Source organism: Neltuma alba, unplaced genomic scaffold, assembly GCF_004799145.2.
Source record: "Neltuma alba isolate B1F8T4 unplaced genomic scaffold, ASM479914v2 tig00002462_pilon, whole genome shotgun sequence".
Classification (NCBI taxonomy): Eukaryota; Viridiplantae; Streptophyta; class Magnoliopsida; order Fabales; family Fabaceae; genus Neltuma; species Neltuma alba.
The window spans coordinates 24,228-42,336 of record NW_021632871.1 but is presented as its reverse complement, the minus strand read 5'-3'; the positions used below and the strand labels follow the sequence as shown (position 1 = coordinate 42,336).

The 18,109-nt window shown below is 34.7% G+C and overlaps 3 protein-coding genes across 5 annotated transcripts; 2 read left to right on the top strand and 1 right to left on the bottom strand.

The window, feature by feature from the left end:
* The first annotated feature begins 421 nt into the window (after positions 1-421).
* On the top strand, positions 422-4,018 carry LOC114729228 (protein KRI1 homolog). Its single transcript, XM_028916217.1, is given in 4 exon segments — positions 422-591; positions 1,772-3,502; positions 3,504-3,732; positions 3,908-4,018. Coding segments are annotated over 2 exon segments (1,947 nt in total). The 5' UTR covers positions 422-591; positions 1,772-1,774; the 3' UTR covers positions 3,723-3,732; positions 3,908-4,018.
* A 1,133-nt stretch (positions 4,019-5,151) lies between these two features.
* Positions 5,152-11,915, top strand: LOC114729212 (cell division control protein 48 homolog C-like). Of its 2 annotated transcripts, XM_028916207.1 has the most exons (11): positions 5,152-5,395; positions 5,494-6,288; positions 6,963-7,567; positions 7,931-8,083; positions 9,508-9,624; positions 9,736-9,840; positions 10,200-10,265; positions 10,376-10,440; positions 10,682-10,883; positions 11,446-11,580; positions 11,762-11,915. In XM_028916207.1, exons 1-11 carry the CDS (start codon positions 5,338-5,340, stop codon positions 11,807-11,809), a joined length of 2,349 nt encoding a protein of 782 aa, XP_028772040.1. In that variant the 5' UTR covers positions 5,152-5,337; the 3' UTR covers positions 11,810-11,915. The 2 variants fall into 2 exon arrangements, with proteins under 2 accessions (XP_028772040.1, XP_028772032.1); XM_028916199.1 differs by having other exon boundaries at positions 5,152-6,288.
* Positions 11,916-12,933: 1,018 nt separating this feature from the next.
* On the bottom strand, positions 12,934-16,802 carry LOC114729237 (uncharacterized). Of its 2 annotated transcripts, none has more exons than XM_028916227.1 (4): positions 16,663-16,802; positions 16,029-16,082; positions 15,039-15,142; positions 12,934-13,696 (listed from the first exon to the last, which is right to left on the bottom strand). In XM_028916227.1, the coding sequence occupies exons 1-4, from the start codon at positions 16,736-16,738 to the stop codon at positions 13,586-13,588; spliced, it is 345 nt and encodes a 114-aa protein (XP_028772060.1). In that variant the 5' UTR covers positions 16,739-16,802; the 3' UTR covers positions 12,934-13,585. The 2 variants fall into 2 exon arrangements, with proteins under 2 accessions (XP_028772060.1, XP_028772069.1); XM_028916236.1 differs by lacking the exon at positions 12,934-13,696 and adding an exon at positions 14,229-14,604.
* Positions 16,803-18,109: the final 1,307 nt, after the last annotated feature.

Here is an 18,109-nt window from a genome sequence, read left to right as displayed (position 1 = left end):
AATTATCAAATTGCTCTTATCTTTTTTTTTTTTTAAGAATCCATTAATAACTGAAAAGTACAGTTCTTAATAACTTAAGGTGTAATATTTAACAATTATCGCAGCAAATATTGACAACTCAAACATTACATTTTTGTAATGCACTGAGAAAATGTGTTGCTAATACGCATGATAGTTGTTAATCGTTGTACTTTAAATTATCAATGATTGTTCTTTCAGTTGTCAGTATATACTTAAAAAAGTGATAATTTGGTAATTAAACAAATAAAGTCTTTAGTAATAAGATCCCTTAGGATTTTGAATAATTTGATAATTTTGAGAATCTTTTTGTATTTAATTCTCGGGTTTTTATTATAATTTTCCCTAATTGATTCCCTAGTCCAGAAAAATATCCCCGTTCGCCAGTTTCCCAGTTCCAGTTCCCTCTTCCATCAATCCCTCCTTCTGCCTACTTGAGCCGCCGTAGTGCCGTACCTTCAGTCTCCGCGAGCTCCGAGTCCGTCGTCCTGCCGCTTCAGCAAATACCGATAACATCTTCTTTTCTCTTTTTTACCGTTGACGACGACCTCTCTCTAGCAGTCTTTTCAAGAGGTATTTATAGATTTTCAACATTGATTGGCCTTTTCTTCATTTCGAAGATGTTGAAGCATGCTTGGTGTTTCTGCTCTGTCCTCCATGTTTGATTATTGATTTTCAATCCTCACTTTGCGCATCTTTATTGTTTGCTTGCAATGGTTGCTCTAGAGGTTCTAAATCGTCGAATTAAGTACATCGACCTCTTAAGTGATTCTCGAATGCACTATTGAAATGCTGATTTGAATTGCACTGTCGCCATAACTATTAGCTTTCAATTTCAAAGACAAGAGGGAGCAATAGAAATTAGTTACGTTAATAATCACTCTTCTTCACTTCGTTTCTCCCTCGAAAGGTGCTTCAGTTCTATCATATTCCCTTTGATTAGTCTTATTCAGTCATCAGTGTTTAGAACTGTTTGTATTTTGCTGGGATAAATAGGCACGGATTTCTTTTCCAATCTTTCAGCTGTCTTCATCTTTTGTTTTGTTTTGCTTTTTTTTTTTTGTGGGGTACTTTGTAAGCATTACCTTTAACAAACTCTCAATTTCAAGCTCAGAAGTCTTAATTTAACCTGGACGAATGTGTGTCCAAAATTCTGCATTTTAGCTGTTGCCCAACTCAGTTTTGTTTAGGTCTTTAGTATCTATCATTGAGTGCAAGATTTTGTGCTTTGCATGCTTTTTTGGCTTAAAGTATCAAGTGTGATAGGCGAAGTCCGTTACTGATATGGATTAAAAGTATTCGCTGACATAGAGAGCAAATAACCTCAATTTTTAGATCTGTCCAGTATAAATACTATCTTTCACTAACATTATTTATTGTGATGTGAAGTTTAAAGTTTTATTTGTTTCATTTAGGTGGTTTTCCTTCATGGTATTCTGTTTAAAACTTTACATGGTAGTTAGTTTTGTGTTTAGTAAAGGTTAGTAAGTTCTGTTAGTTGAAAAATAGTGTTTGCTGAAAAACAATTATATGGGTAAAAGGGCTTTCCTATAGTAGCCTTTTTGTCTCCCTTTCCTTTGAGATCAGAGCTTAGTTTTATATTTGTCATAGGGTCTATCTCCATTTTTATTGGTTGCTACTGCTGCTTTCTCTTATAACATATTTGTGAGTCATGATAATTTTCCAATTTCAAATAATATGCATCTTTAAGGGAATTTCTGTTTAATGTTCTCGTTTCTGTGTTGGCCGACAGAGTATGGCTCTCCAACTCTTTGATGGTAGTGACTCAGAAAATGATGACATATCAGAAGTCAAGATAAATGAGGAGTATGCTCGCAGATTTGAATACAACAAGAAGCGGGAGGACCTCCAGCGTCTTGAGGAGTTAAAAAAGAAGGGTCTTATCTCTTCATCTTCATCCTCATCCTCTGATAGTGATGAAGAATCTGAATCATCTGATGATGAGAAGCTAAAAATGTCTAGAAGGGATAATAAGAAGTTTTTTGACTGCTTAAATAAGGTGAAGAAGAAGGACCCTTGTCTCATGCAAAAAGATGTTAAGCTTTTTGAGTCAGATGATAGCAGTGAAGAGGAAAGCAATGAAATGGAGAAAGTTTATTCTAAAAATAAAAGTGGTAGAAACCCGATGTATCTGAAGGATGTGATGGCAAAGCATTTGATTGAGGAGGGACCAGATTTTGGGGATATAGAAGAGAAAAGTGGTGGGAAGGAGAATAGTATATCAGAAAATAAAGAGGGGAAAAAGACTTATGTTGATGAGCAAGAAGAATTGAAAAGGGCTTTTCTTAATGCATCAGAAAAGGAAGGTTTAAATGATCATGAAGGGGATTTTTTTGTAGTGAAGGAGAAGGCAGGTGACAATAAAAGAGAAAGTGATGATGAGGAATATGGGAAGGAATTGGAGAAGTACTTTAGCGAAGATACAAATGAAGATGAAAATTCCAAGTTTCTGAAAAACTATTTCATGAACGAGATGTGGATTGACAAAAAGGGGGAGAATTTGGGTGTTGATAAGGAAAACTTGGAATGGGTATCAGAATCAGAGGAGAGTGATCTCGAACGACAGGAAGAGTACGAATTCAGATATCAAGAAAATCAAGGAGACAGGGTGTTGGGTCATGCTCGGAATGTGGAAGGGTCAGTGAGGAAGAAGACAAATGCAAGGAAGGAGCAGAGGAAGAGCAAAGAGGAGAGAATGGCAATAGCACAGAAGGAGAGGGAGGAGGAGTTGAAACATCTGAAGAATTTGAAGAAGCAAGAGATGCAGGAGAAGGTTAAGAAGATAATGAAGACTGCAGGAATTCATGATGACGATCTTATCCCATTGTCTGTCGCAGAAATAGAAGAGGAATTTGACCCTGAGGAGTATGATAAGATGATGAAGGCGGCATTTGATGAAAAATATTATAATGCAGAAGATGCTGACTCAGATTTTTGTGGTGATAATGATGAAATGGAGAAGCCTGATTTTGCGAAGGAGGATGAATTGCTTGGACTTCCTAAAGACTGGGACGCGTGTGGGTCTGATGATGGGTTTCTTGCTGCAAGGGAACGAGCATTGAGGCAGAATATGGAGAATGGCAGTGATCATGAACTCCAAGAGGAGGAAGAAAACAATGAAGAACAAGTTCATGAGGAAGGTAAGCGGAAGAGGAAGCGTAAAACAGCTCTGTTGGAGAAAGCAAGACAGGCAATGATGGATGAGTATTATAAATTAGATTATGAGGATACCATTGGGGACTTGAAGACAAGATTCAAGTATGCCAAAACAAAGCCAAACAGATTCGGCTTGAGTGCCTCAGAATTACTGATGATGGACGAAAAAGAGTTGAATCAATATATTTCCTTGAAGAAACTTGCTCCTTATAGGGAGGAGGAATGGAAGTTAAGCAAACGGAAGAGGTACGAGCTGAAGCAGAAGACTAAAGAGCTCCTTCATTCAAAAAGTTTGGACAAGAAGAACAAAAAAAAAATCAAGAGATGATGCCAGCAAGTCAAGTTCATCAGATAGATTGGGAGACAGAGATAAACCATCTGCAGAGGAGTCAAATGTCGAGACAAAAAGTTTATCTCGAAAAGCCAGGAGAAAGCAAAACACGGCTCATCTTAAGTTTTCATTGGCTAGGCACAAAGCATATTATGGGCAGCAACACTCTAAATCAAAGGATAAAAGAAAGCAATAGATGCTGGCAGGTAATTCTTTTCCTGAACCTTTTTAATCAAATATAAATAAACAATGTTCATCACTAATATCAGCAAATGGTTGATTATATCACTAACAAAATTTTCATTTTGATGAATTTATTATCCTTACTGTTCCCCCTTTCTTGACAAGGTTTTGTTGGAACTTGTGTTTGTAATTTTGTAGGAGGAACCAACCATACAAGAAACCTCGTTTGCTGGATATGAAATTATAGAGCTGGAGATTGACATTGCAGTTTACAAGGCCCAAATTTCAGTTGATTTTTATTCAAGTTCTCGATGGGATTTGTTTGTGCTTGTCCTTCTCTTAAATCTTTGTTGGGTAGCTTAGGGTAGAAGGAATTTCTTCATCATGACCAGAACTTCTAGTGGGATTCACACTTCATTTTTGACCGTTTCCTCATGTCATAATTTTTATTAATACAATGAGTGCAGCAATTTTCGACTGAATTTCTTGCCAACAGATATATTTAAAATTGTTATTAAATCCCTTTCACCTGTTTGTGGTTCTTGCCGTTATTACCAACTCAAGGGAATTACCCAGTGCTGCTGTGTTGGTGATATTTAAGTGATGGAATATCCTATTTATTTACATATGATTTTTTTAAAAACCTTGTCTAGCCAATTAAGACGATGACATTGAAATGGTTATTATCTTCTTTTAGGCAAATGGAATATTTTAAATGTTTAAATTATATCAGCATCCGTAACAATTATTTTTATTCTCAAAACAGAAAACTTATGTCTTTTGTGATGTTTTGAAGTTTTTTTTTTTTTTCCAAATTATCAAAAGGGAAAACATTTTAGTTTTATTAAGAATGTGTAAAGTACAACAGAATAATATTTTTACGTGTTACGAGACAAAATTAAATTTTAATAATAGTAATGGTAGAAATTCACATTCTATTTTAACATTTAAATACAATAGAATGACAAGGCTGATAGATTAATTTTTATAATTTTATCGTTCATATCTTTATTTTTTTCGTCCTCATAATTTCTACAATTACAATATTGAAATTTTATGCGAATTATCACAAATAAAAGTATAAAAATGTAATTATAAATATTTTAATAAAAAATAAAAGTTTAAATCAAATATTGAACCAAAGAGTTAATAAAATATTTGATTTTTTAAGTTTGCACTAATTTCTATTATAATTGCTCAAGTTTTAAAAAATTTTAGTTCTTTAAAAAGACAAAATAATTCAGATCTTTATTAAATTATAAGAATCAATATTTTAAATAAAAAATATATTTAAAAAATCAAAATTTATGAATTGAAAATTGAGGGATAAGTTTGAAAAATAAGTTGAGGTAAAACTAAAAATAGAAAAAGAGTTGAGCTAAAAAATTGTATTAACTCAATTTTTTTCAATATGAATGGTTGCCGAAAAAACGGTCTCTAGTTAGGTTTTCTTCAGTTTCCGCTCCGGGTTTGCTCTGCTGCTGCGTCATGCTCAGAGCCTCGTACTGCGTCTTCATGGTCGTGATCGTGTCGCCTGCTCTGTACATTGGTTTTTGAAGCATATTAAACCAACAACAAAGAAAGTTTGAGTCGGTGCTTTACAGAATCTACGGAGATGGGAAGAAGAAATGGAGGAAGGTCACTGCACGAAATTCTTCGTCGTCGCCTCGAGTCCTGCAAATCCAGGTACTCAACTATGGATGAAATTGTGAATCATCTTCGTGCAAATTACCCTGATTATCAGCGAACAAAACAACAAACTTTGACTCGATTTGTTCAAGAAGCTTTGGAGTCATCCAAGCATGGGAACAGGCAGTTGAACAGAAAGCCTAATACTCCCATATTGAAGCCTGACACCGTAGAAGATAATGATGAAGACGAAGAAGAGGGTCGAAGTGCATCTCGAAAGAGGCGCAAGAAAGTTGATGAAAGCGAAGAGAGATTGCAAAAAATGGAGGATTTACACCTTCAAAGGTTGCAAAGGGATCGGGGCATTCTATCAACCTCTTTTGCCTCAACTTCTAGTACATCAGTGTCATCAGACGGCGAAGATGGGACTGTGTCTACGTCAGAGGATGCAATTTATGGGGAGAAAGTGGAACCAGCCTTTGACTTAATGAAAACAATGTTGCGGGCTTCATACTCGGAAACAAAGAATGTGAAATCCACAGTAGAGGAGAAAAACATTGAACTGGAGGTGGCTAATAATAAGAAGGCAACTAAGGTTGATGCTATGAATGCGGTTGGAGGTAACATGAACGATGATTTGGAACCAAAAAGGCAATTGAGGGGTTCAGTTCCGAATGGCAATGGTGATGTTGAGGTCAAGGGGAAGGGTGGACCTAGATTCAAAGATTTGGGTGGGATGAAGAAGGTGCTGGAGGAATTGAAGATGGAAGTAATTGTTCCACTTTATCATCCACAGTTGCCAAGAAAGCTAGGGGTGAGGCCTATGGCAGGGATTTTGTTACATGGACCCCCAGGGTGTGGCAAAACCACTCTGGCTCTTGCTATAGCTAATGAGACCGGTTTTCCATTCTATCAGATATCAGCAACAGAAGTGGTTTCCGGAGTTTCAGGTATGAATGTTACCATTCCAATTATTTATTTATCTTTGAAATTTTGTTTTTGTTCTTTGGTGATCCTGATTTTTCCCATGCTTGACCGTCTTATATCAATGTAGTTACTTGTTAGGGGAAAACTTCAAAGCTTATATTGATTGGCATTATCTGAAGATAGTTGATGTTTGAAGTGAATTATGTAAAGAACTGATGTCGTCAGTGCTTTATAATTGCTAATGATGAACAATGCTGATTGGAATAAGTTGAGTCCGTGGTGACAAAAATTCCTGTTCATTGCAACTTTATGATAAACTTACTGGTGCAGTGGCCAAAAAAAAAGAAAAGATTGTTTGTGCAGCCTGCAAGGTTGATATTAAGTAGCAATTAGGATCTTTGGAACGTGGTTAGTGATTACAACTTGTTACTGTTACGGTTATCCTGATATTGATATGGCTGCTTAGAGTGAGTTGTCATTTTCTTGGATGGTCGACAACTTGACCTCAGGAAGTTAAAGCTCTGGATTGTTATGTTCTATTTTACTTGTCTTAGTTGTAAAGAACATAACCTTTAAGTGATATTTCCAGTTAATTGGTCGGAATTTGGGAGTTGAAACTAGTTTGATTGCTGCTACCATTAAGCCTTTCTTTTTGATAGATAATTTTTCTTAACCAATCGTTTGATAAATACTTTAGGGGCTTCTGAAGAAAACATTAGAGAGCTTTTTTCTAAAGCATACAAGACTGCCCCATCAATTGTCTTTATCGATGAGATTGATGCAATTGCTTCAAAAAGAGAAAATTTACAACGTGAGATGGAGAGACGAATTGTAACACAGTTAATGACTTCAATGGATCAATCAAGCAGGCTCTTACAGCCAGCTGATAGCTCAGAAAGTTCTGATGCCCTTCCTGGCTATATTCTTGTTATTGGAGCTACGAATAGGCCTGATGCTGTTGACCCTGCCCTGAGAAGGCCTGGGCGATTTGATCGTGAAATTTTCCTTGGTGTCCCTGATGAATATGCTAGGGAGGAGATCTTGTCTGTGCTTACTCGCAATCTGAATCTGGAGGGCTCATTTGACCTTAGAAAAATAGCCAGGTCTACACCAGGTTTTGTTGGAGCAGATTTGGCAGCTCTAGCTGATAAGGCGGGTAACCTAGCAATGAAAAGAATTATTCACGACAGGAAACATGAATTATCCCAAGATCTTTTAGATGAGCATGATGAAGATTGGTGGAGGGAACCTTGGTTACCAGAAGAGATGGATAAGCTTGTCATCAAAATGTCAGATTTTGAGGTGCCTTAGATTGATTTATATCCTCATATTCTTATTTGTTCCTTCCTTTTCTAATTACCTCCAAGGTTTTTTTCTTCTTGCCTCTAGAATTATATCATACATTATTACAGCTATTTATTAAACCAAGTTTTATTCTCAGAATGGTCGTAATGAAGCGTGTATGTCTTTGTGTGTTTCCATTTATTTATGGTTATGAGCATCTCAATTGTTTGATTAGAATAAGTTTTACATCAACATTTTTCATTTCAATAATTTTTCCATGTCAATAAATTGATGAATGTTTAGAAAGATTTACCTTTATGGTTTATGTAATATTTTTTAATAACATGGAAAACCATTATAATCTTCGGGGTACTTTTGCAGGAAGCAGTCAAATTAGTGCAACCTTCATCAAGAAGAGAAGGGTTCTCTTCCATTCCTAATGTAAAATGGGCAGATATTGGGGGGCTTGATCTTCTAAGACAAGAGTTTGAGCGTTATATTGTCAGACGCATAAAGTATCCAGAGGATTATGAGGTAGTTTTGGCTGGAATTGTTTTATTGACTTGTGGCAGAGATGGATGTGTAAAGTAGGCAGCTTTTGTTTGGGGAAAATCATTAAATTAGCTGAACTTTATATGCATTTTTTCATCTTTTAGATTGTACCTTTTTTTCTACCCTAAGGTTTTGGGGTGATTGGGTGCTTGTTATCACATTATAGTAAGGGGATCACTGATACATTTTTGAAAACCATTGTTAATGATTAATTTGGGGTGCAATTGATTACAAGAGGAAAGTGCTTCTGTTGGCAGAATGCATGATTATTAAATGAGTTGAAGATGAATATTAGTCCTATGTTGGATAAAATATATTTAGCCTGCCAATTTTTTTAATGCTGGTATGTTTCCTTGATTTTTTTTTTTTTCTTCCTTCATTTTGAAACTTAACATAGGATCTATCCTTTACAAAATCAAGGGGTCTGATGGGCTGGTGAAAGTTCTAAATTCATGGTGTTTAGAGCTCTCTCTCTCTCTCTCTCTGTGTGCCGTTGTAGCTCTTAAATGGGTAGGCTGTAGCTGATATGTGTGAAAGAATTCATAAATTGATAATTGGCCATGCGTTTGCTTGAAATGCAGGAAAGACTTTGTCTATTGTCGTGTCATTGAATCCCTCATCGATCTAGCAGTCAAGGGTAATATGTTGTATAATCATAACGTTGCAGTGAACAGTTGGTTAGTTAGTTGATAGGTGAGGATAGGGTCTATAAATAGATATCAAGATATTGTAACAGACACAGATGAATCTTTGTGAATTACCAAATTCTGAGTTCTCTGTTTTCTCATTCTCTCGTCTCCTCTTCTCTTCTTTCCTTCTCCCTTCCTTCCCTCATGTTTGAATAGATGGTAACTAAACATATGGTTTGTGAATAGTGTCGCTTACTATGGATTTTATTATATATATTGATATTGATATTTATTAAGGTAATCAATTTCATTCAATGGGTTTTAGTGTTAGAGATTTGAAGTGGGGATTATACTTTACAAAAGGATTTACTTTTTGGAATATTTTGGGGCTCAGTGTATTTTTGTTAAGTAACAAGATAGTAAATCTGCATTGTCAATTTGATATTGTTTTTATGCTGTCTTCTGTAATGTAGTCACTTTTTCAACTGTACTGTGGCCCGCAAATTCTGTTTACGTTATGCTTGTGATATTAGCCATGTGTCTGAATCTAATTCAACAAAAATTACTATTATTGGAGATCCCAGAACCATGTATTGTATTTATTAAATATTGATTTTATAACTAGCTTACTCCTCAATGATTCACTTTCTAATTCTCTTTCTAAAATCATCTTATTAATCTATAATGGATCAATAGACTTTTGTACACGCTATGTCATGAAAAATCATTATACACTGTCTCACATGATTTTTAATTTCTTGAAATTTTATTTTTCAGGAATTTGGGGTGGATCTTGAGACAGGATTTTTGCTTTATGGACCACCAGGGTGTGGTAAAACACTGATCGCTAAAGCTGTTGCCAATGAGGCGGGAGCCAATTTTATTCATATCAAGGTCTGTTTAACAGCTACAGCACCATTGTCTCTTAAGTTCTGGTTGAGTTACAGGATCCTCCTGTCTGAAATGAAGCATCTTAATGAATTGTCTTAATCGCTTTTGTTGCAGGGCCCTGAACTTCTAAATAAATATGTTGGAGAAAGTGAGCTAGCAGTGCGGACATTGTTTAGTCGGGCAAGAACATGTTCACCTTGCATTCTTTTCTTTGATGAGGTTTGTGGCTATTTTACTTTTGAATAATGTTTATTATGGACCCAATTTTTGCCCTTTTGCAAGGAGCAGCGGAGAAACGTCTAAAATCTCAATGGTCCTAATTTCAGTTTTTTTTTTTCATTTAAATCATCCTTATAAGTCTGATTTTTTTTTTTGTATCGAATCGTTTGAAATAAAAAAATATCAAAATTAAAAATATGAAAGACCTGTTCACTTGTTTGTTAATTTTTTGGCCTACAAACAGCATATAAAATTATATTTACTAAGTAAACTGAAACTGAATTTGTTTCAGTAGAGGGAACCTTCTAATTTATCTGCAATTTGTAAAATTTACCTGTTATGTTTTGAATCATCTTTAGGTGGATGCACTGACAACTAAACGTGGTAAAGAAGGTGGATGGGTTGTAGAGCGACTATTGAACCAGGTCAAACAATTTCTTAAATCTTTGGAAGGAATCACTTAATGCTAACATGCTATAAGGATAACTCCTATTTTCAGCATGGATAAAAAATTGACAAATATTGGCGATTGCAGCTACTTATTGAATTAGACGGTGCAGAGCAAAGGCAAGGTGTTTTTGTCATTGGTGCTACAAACAGGTAACTTGTTTGCCATCTCTAATCACATTTCATATACACCTATTTGGTTTGGGAAAAGGAACTTGAAAATGAAAGCATAAAAGTATTATTTCTTAATGTAATATCTGTTATGCTTTCCTCATCATTATTTAATAGCATCTCTTGTTTAAGTAAGAATATGAGGCTTGTTTACATTTTCATTGTCACTTCCTTTTTTATCTGCACCTGACAATTCTGTATACCGTGTGTTTCTCTTATGCAGACCTGAAGTGATGGACCGTGCAGTCCTTCGGCCCGGTAGGTTAGGTAAACTTCTGTTTGTTCCTCTGCCAAACTCAGATGAGCGAGGCTTGATCTTAAAAGCTCTTGCAAGGAAGAAGCCAATTGATGACACAGTGGATTTGTGTGCCATTGGAAGAATGGAAGCTTGTGAAAATCTTAGTGGTGCTGATCTTGCTGCATTGGTATGTATCTGCTTTTTATGTATATGGTTATCCTATGCCAGAGCTGATATGAAATGATATTTTAAAAGCCCTCATGCCCTCTTCTCGTAGCATCATTGCATGAGTGTATCATGTGGGTGCTGTATGCATATACACAATTTATTGGTCCAACTGTTGCTGAATTGTGGATAATGATATATTAATTTTATTTATAAAAAATCATATCATATTAAACTTATGTTGATTGATGTAGGAAAAAAAATGTTTTTGTTGATATAGTAAAAAGTGATTAGTCACTCACAGCAATGGATTAGTTACGAAGATACGAACTCTTAAAATTTTAAAACAAAAAAAAAGAAGGTAGTTTTGATTGAATTTTTATCTGTTTGGTGTTTTCTTTGGACTGATTGATTTTTTAAGCAAATCAAATAAGATAGTAGACCAGCAAGTTTTTTTTTCGTTGTTTTTTCCCCACATGGTGGTCAAATCGGCTAGTCTAGTCCGATCTTTATCACAATAACAACATACATGTGTAAATGTGGTAACGATTCTGGGGAGCTTGCTGACTTTGATTAACATATAGATGAACGAAGCAGCTCTGGCTGCTGCTGAAGAGAAGTCGGCATCAACAGCAGAGAGAACTTCAGATGCATTGACCATCAAATTAAGCCATTTTGAGACTGCTCTCACTAAAATTTCTCCCTCGGTGTCAGACATGGTATGTGATATTGGAATTTTAATACTGTGTGTATATATATGTGTGTGTGTGTGTGTGTATGTATAGATTAGATTGAGGTTTATACTTTATATGCTTAAAATGGTTTATTTTGTTATGCTTAAAATTGTTTATTTTGTTTTTTGTTTTTTGTGACAATGGTTTCTTTTGTTTTTTGGAGCAGCAAAAGCAATACTATCAACGATTAGCAGATACTTTTAAGGCTGCATGAGAAAAAATTATGTTGGGAGAATTGTCCTCCAATGGGGCCTTGGTTGGTGTATGGATTGATCGATTGATGCTAAGTAGTTTGTCCGGAATTTTGTTTTTTTTGTTTTTCCCCAAAAGAGAGGAAGAGATAATTATGGCAAATTGTGGAGTTGGCGGTTGCATTGTTTTCAGGAAAACGGCGCAGAGGAAAATATGAAGATAATGAAGCACGGTACAAGGAGTTGCAGAGAAATTAGGATATAAAATTTTTGTTATGTATTTGTTATCATTATTATTCTATAAATGTTTATTTATTTTTATTTTCTTTTTAAGCCTGAATGGGTATCAATTCTTGTATTTAAATTTATTTATTTATTTAATCAAAGAGCTGGGAAGCATGCTGGCCTTCATATAGATTATACCGATTACTAGGATGCAGATTTTGGCAAGTTTTTGTGGGAGGCTTTAATATTGCTCGCAATTTTGCCCTAGAAAGAAAATGAACTTTTAAGGAAAAAAACTTTCTCAAAAGTGAAGACGCACAAAAACTTTTTTTAATAAAAAAATTAACTTCCAACATAGTACAGAATTAAAAAAAATCCGGAACGTCACCATTTACAGGGATTTTGATGCATAGAAGCTGGAACAAGAGAATTGGGTAATGTGTTCCTAATAATAATGTTGGCTTTTCGGTAAAAACCTTGGGATTGCTGATGTTTTTTCTTTTTTTGTGGGCAGAGAAGTTCAAGCAAGCTAGTTCCCCATCTCATCTCAGTAACCAACAAAATAAATAATTAAAAAATAACTATCATGCTCTTGTCAACAAACTAATATCAGGCATAATTTTGTCAATTGTCGATTAAAGAGAAAAGTTAATTTTGATGGAACTACAGTGCCCAAGTCTCACAAAAGCATCAAACTTGAGTGGTAATTTTTCATGCATATCTTTGAACACCAGCGAATGATAAAAAATGGGCACTTGGCATCAATTCTACAATATAACTTGAACCGAAACAACCAACAATTGCAATGGCAATGGCGTGCATTACCAAGTAACAACTGTGAAATATGACATCCTGCTTAAAATTCCATTTAGATAAGAACACTATGCAAATTTCCTCAGTCAACTTGATAGGGAAAAAAGCGTATGCAAAACTGCAAAATTCCAGCTTTTTAACTTCTGACCATTATGATAGTTGAAGTCACAGTATATCCATTCCAAAAAAAGAAAAAAACCCAAGTTCCAAGCCTTTTCGGCAACAAAAAACTTCTAGACCCTCAAGGAAGAAAGAAACTAAATCTATTGACAAGTGATCCAAAACCATGCTGACAAAAAAATATGATGTCAGGCTAGTTCCCGCAAAAAATGGCCAGAAAGAATCGTTACAGGGTTCTGGGTTTGTTGTATATCAACCTATCTCTAGCACTACGCAGAAGAGCCAGGCTTAGCAGTTGACTGGTTGGTAGGTTGTACATGTTGTGGCCCTTGCTTTTGATCAGGATGAGAATATGATGGCCTGTTAGGACAAGCCTTATTAACTTCTTCCTCTTTGATGTCGAACTGTAAAATGCAAAGATATCATTAAAAGTAAAATCAAAATGTTGAAGACTAGCAGACTCTTTACGTGAAAAAGAAAGATGCACAGTAGCAATTATTTTAGCAGATCACTGTGGTAGAAAAATGAAACTTATATGACACAAGTATGATTAGACATAGTGCCCACTAGTATTATTCCCTCAGGAGCTCGCAGTCGCTGGCAACATTCTCAAGCCTAAGAGTCCATCTTACCATATAACCTTAAAAGGAAACTGTTATGCATCTCACCGTAGAGGACTTACTAAAAGTAAGATAATTAAACATCATATTAACCTTGAAACCACAGCCGGATGCACATGCATGGAAGCATTCCTGCAAATGAAGGGAAGGGATCAACATTATTTTTCTAAAACTCTTAGCAGCACACTGCGCAACATATTAGCACCCTGCTTATAATATTTTAAATGAGAGCATTTTATTCTCATAAACTCATAGCAGAGCAATGCACAAAAACAAAGAATAGAAGGAGATATGCTTGGCTTAAGTGAGCAAAAGGTCATATAAATAAATCATGGCCCTCCAAGTGAATAATCAATCTGACCACTCGCATGTTACCACGTAACTCACTTCAGAAAGTTGACATAATTTCACCTTAAGGTAAAGCTGCTCATGGGCCAATGAGGGGAATCATGCCGTAACAGACCTTTCTTCCTATAAGTCATGCCCCCCATTCTCTTTCTTGATAAACAACCATGAATTTATAAGGTTCTAAGAGGGTGGCAGTCATCACCAAAAGAAAACTCTAATCAGAAGAACCCAGGTGTCCACATAAATTGAACTGCATCTCAAATGATAGTCATTCCTACATAATTGCTCTCAATTTCCTCAACCAAGACTCTGATTATTCTAGGAAACAAACAGCAAAGTCGTTAAAACTTACTGTTTCATTAAATCATTCTCACATTAATCTCATATCAGATTGACCTTCCGTTAATTAAGACATTGAATTAAAAAAGGCTTTGACCAAGAACTAGCTACTAATCTCGTCTCAGTCAGTTTCTCCTACACCAAAACAGGACCTAAACCCCTGACGTGGTAGTGCCCTCATTACCTTCTAGACAGAGTAAGTAATGTCTATGATGCTTTAGAACATAATTATTCCATTATAACTTGCTGCTACATAAAATAGTTCACAACCGACTCCTGTAACTAATCCACAAACACGGCCACAAAAGGAAAAAATAACCCATAAATGCCTTCTAGCAACTCCTTTAAATCACCTGTAAAAATAAAAGGTTCCAACTTAGATTTAGAATTAATCTAAAGTGGTGCCATCACATCAATGAACACAAGGTAGAAAACTACCGATAGGCCTATGGGCACCATGAACAATATTTAACTGAATTCAAAAATGGTTATTAGAAAATGATTACGGTATGCAGTATCCTCAGTCATAGTTTATACGAGATCAATGATATTGCTTAAACATGTAAAAGCTAGAATAGCAATAACCAAATAATTTATTCTTACATTACAACTAGCTGACATACAGACAGCCTTACCTTCAAGGTAGCAGAATCAAACTTCTAAAAAAATTGAGTAAAAGTGAAAGAGAAACCATTTAAAGACTGAAACATCAATGTATGCTGCAATAATGTAACCAGTAGCATAGCAAGCAAGCAAGCAATAGTAACTGGATAAGATCAGAGAATACCTCTGAATAAGAGGCTGATCCAGGAGAACGGTCAATATATGCACTCCATTGCTGGTCCTTTATGACAGGGTCCTTGTAGCAAATTTGATTGCAGTCCTCCAAACCTGTTTCAACAGTACTCCAAACCATGTGAGTTTTCTGGATGCAATTCTCCAAGACGATCAAAGTCAGCATGTTCTCAGGAAGTTTGAAGGTTAAAGAAAACAGTGCCAAAACCTAAAGCAATAGCCTAATTGTCAGATTTTAAACCCTTCAGTCAAGCAACTTAAAATGAATTTATTTGTCTAATCAAAGGAAATCACTTTATAGATATGGGCATAAGAAATGTAAGAGGTCAACTATATATATATATATTTCTGCAATATTCTATGCTTTGTGGTGATTATTCTTTTTTTTTTTTTCCTCTTTATTTTTTAACAATTATTTCTTATGTTTTTAATATATTTTAGGCCCTTATTTGATCACAGAATAAATTGATTAATTCATGAATTTTCTCACTCTCTTCTCTCTTCTCATCACTGAAATCCTTCTGGTCCCGCGTCATAGTTACGTTTCACTGGAATTAATAAATCAAAACAAATTCTACTAATACTTAAAAATATTTAGTGATAGGAAGGAACAGCAGCTTTTTCCTCATAATGCCAGTACAAATGCAGAAATACTAGAAACTGAAAACTATATAGGATATGTTTGGATTAAGGATGGAACACCAGCTTTGTCCTTATACTTTGATTAGGAAATTTTCTTAGACTTACACACATTTCCTTCCCTTCCCATTCATTAAAATCAATATGAACATGTTCTCAGGAAAAGAATGTTAGATCTGAATCTAATTCAAAGAAAACGCCTAAACGAAAATTTCCCCTCCCCATTCTCCTTAATCCAATACGCTTTACAGCCTAGAGTCTGAATAAATAAAATATATAAGAATTCATATGCATATCATTCAATATGTAGAAAAAAAGTAAAGAAGCAGCATAGAAGTCTCACATTCTTCCCATGTCTCTTCATCTGAGTTGCATCCCTTCTTGCAGAACACTCGCCCTAAAGTATTGTCACAAGTAAGGCAACAGTCATTCGGGTTATACAACAAACTCAAACGATGAATCTCCAATCTTTTCTATTTTTCTGGAGTTAAAAAAAAAAAAAAAAAAACCAACCAACCAACCAACAAGATACGTTAGACACGCAAGAATTGCCTTGTTCACTTCGCAGAATAATATCCGAAATGCAACCCACCTACCTGCATAAATGATACTCCTCCGAGCAGAGACGGGTTTCATGACAACTTCTCTCAATTAACCACACAAAAAATTCGCATGATAGAGTAATCCATGGAAGATACCAGCAATGTTTATAAACAAAGATACCGATTTTCGCCCATGTCACGTACTCAAATTATCAAACCACCAGCCAGGCATGTTATGAGTCAATGAAATGGGCTACGCCGCGCGGTTACACAAATCAATAAAATGATGCTTATAAGCATACATTACCAAGATTAAATATCTTGAAAACAAGAAAATACAGAAGTGCAAGAAATTATAGAGAAAAATAAAAAGCGGACGACAAAAACAACAATAGAACATAGGAGACTTGGATGGAATGGGTAGAAGACGATTACATGGAAGCTGGGTAAGGGCTGCATATTTCTGGGTACATCGGTTGCCGCACGGCGGCACCCACTGCTCCGGTAGCATCGTTTGGTGGTGGTTATTCTTGAACTTGCAGAAGAAGAAGAAGAAGAAGAAGACGGAGAGTCAAGAGAAGGAAATGAGGCAGTAATTAAATGAACAGAGACGGCACAATGCTCATTTAATAGCAAATTGCATTGCATTTAATTGACAGTGGTCCGAGCTTCCCGTTCTAATCTTCTGTGTCTGATTTGAAAAAAATGGACGAAAAACAGACTTTTTTGGCCAAATATATTTAGTGATTTATTTATGAATTTTTTATTATCTCGATAGTTCAAAAAAAAAAAGACAAAAAATACTGTTAAATTTGAAAATAACAGGTAGGTAATTTTGATAGATTTTGACATTCAAGACTATTACAAAAGTAGTAAACATAACCTATTTATTTTTTTAAAATTTAATAAACAGTTTTTGTCATTTTCCCAAATTTCAACTATGAAAATTTTCTTCATAGATATCATACATGATTATTTATAATTATATTAAGTCTTATAAATAGTAAAACTTGTTAACCAATGAGGTAGTATAAGAGAAATAATTAATCTCATCTGAACCAAAGTTTAAATCCTATTAAGATAGTACTCGTGTTTAATCGATAATATTTTCAACAAGATTGTTGACAATAAAAAACAATAAATATGCCAAATGTGTTGTCAACAAATTACCAAAGAGAATTGACAAGTTGCATTGAGTTAAGTTTAAACATGTTCATTTCATGCTATAACAAACAAGATTGAATATGTAGAGTGTATTATTGTTACCATTAGAATTTCAACAAATGTACTTCATATTGTAACAAATAAGATCAAATATGTGAAGGGTATAGCCAACAAATTCCCATAAAAAATTGACAGGCAAGCTTTTGAAATGACAAGTTATTTTATTGTTTTGACAAATCACATCATCTTTTGATAAGTAAGTGGTTTTGAAGCAAAGTTTATTATATAGTAATTAATATGCCTAGTTATGGAATTAATATTGGTTCTATATATAAAACTTATTTTATATGTTTATTATTTTTTTTAAATTAACCTCATTGATATTTCTCCAATAATAATCAAGTAGGAGAAGAAGTGAGAAAATTAAAGAAGATGGTTATGATTTTTTATAAAACAAATAGCATATTAACTAATTGAACTAATATCTTTAATATACTCAAATTATTTAATTATGTCTTATACTATTTCTGGTCCTAATTATAAGAGCTAGTTTGATTTTTAATTTGGTTCTAAATATAAAACCAAAATCCACTTTGTCTCACAATCCTAACAAGCTTATATTTATCTATTTATTTTAAACTAGTCTTTGTAATAGGTGTACATGTTAAAGATTCTATCAAACGATAGTTCTTGCTAATACACATAATTAGTAAAGGTA

Excerpts from the sequence above, each read along its gene's own strand:
- LOC114729212 (XM_028916199.1), top strand. The coding sequence starts at position 5,325 with ATGGGAAGAAGAAATGGAGGAAGGTCACTGCACGAAATTCTTCGTCGT. Across the intron at positions 6,289-6,962 it reads AGTGGTTTCCGGAGTTTCAG|GGGCTTCTGAAGAAAACATT; the intron begins GTATGAATGTTA and ends TAAATACTTTAG. Across the intron at positions 7,568-7,930 it reads TCAAAATGTCAGATTTTGAG|GAAGCAGTCAAATTAGTGCA; the intron begins GTGCCTTAGATT and ends GTACTTTTGCAG.
- LOC114729237 (XM_028916227.1), bottom strand. The coding sequence starts at position 16,738 with ATGCTACCGGAGCAGTGGGTGCCGCCGTGCGGCAACCGATGTACCCAG. Across the intron at positions 16,083-16,662 it reads AGCCCTTACCCAGCTTCCAT|GGCGAGTGTTCTGCAAGAAG; the intron begins GTAATCGTCTTC and ends ACAATACTTTAG. Across the intron at positions 13,697-15,038 it reads GATCAGCCTCTTATTCAGAG|GAATGCTTCCATGCATGTGC; the intron begins GTATTCTCTGAT and ends CTTCATTTGCAG.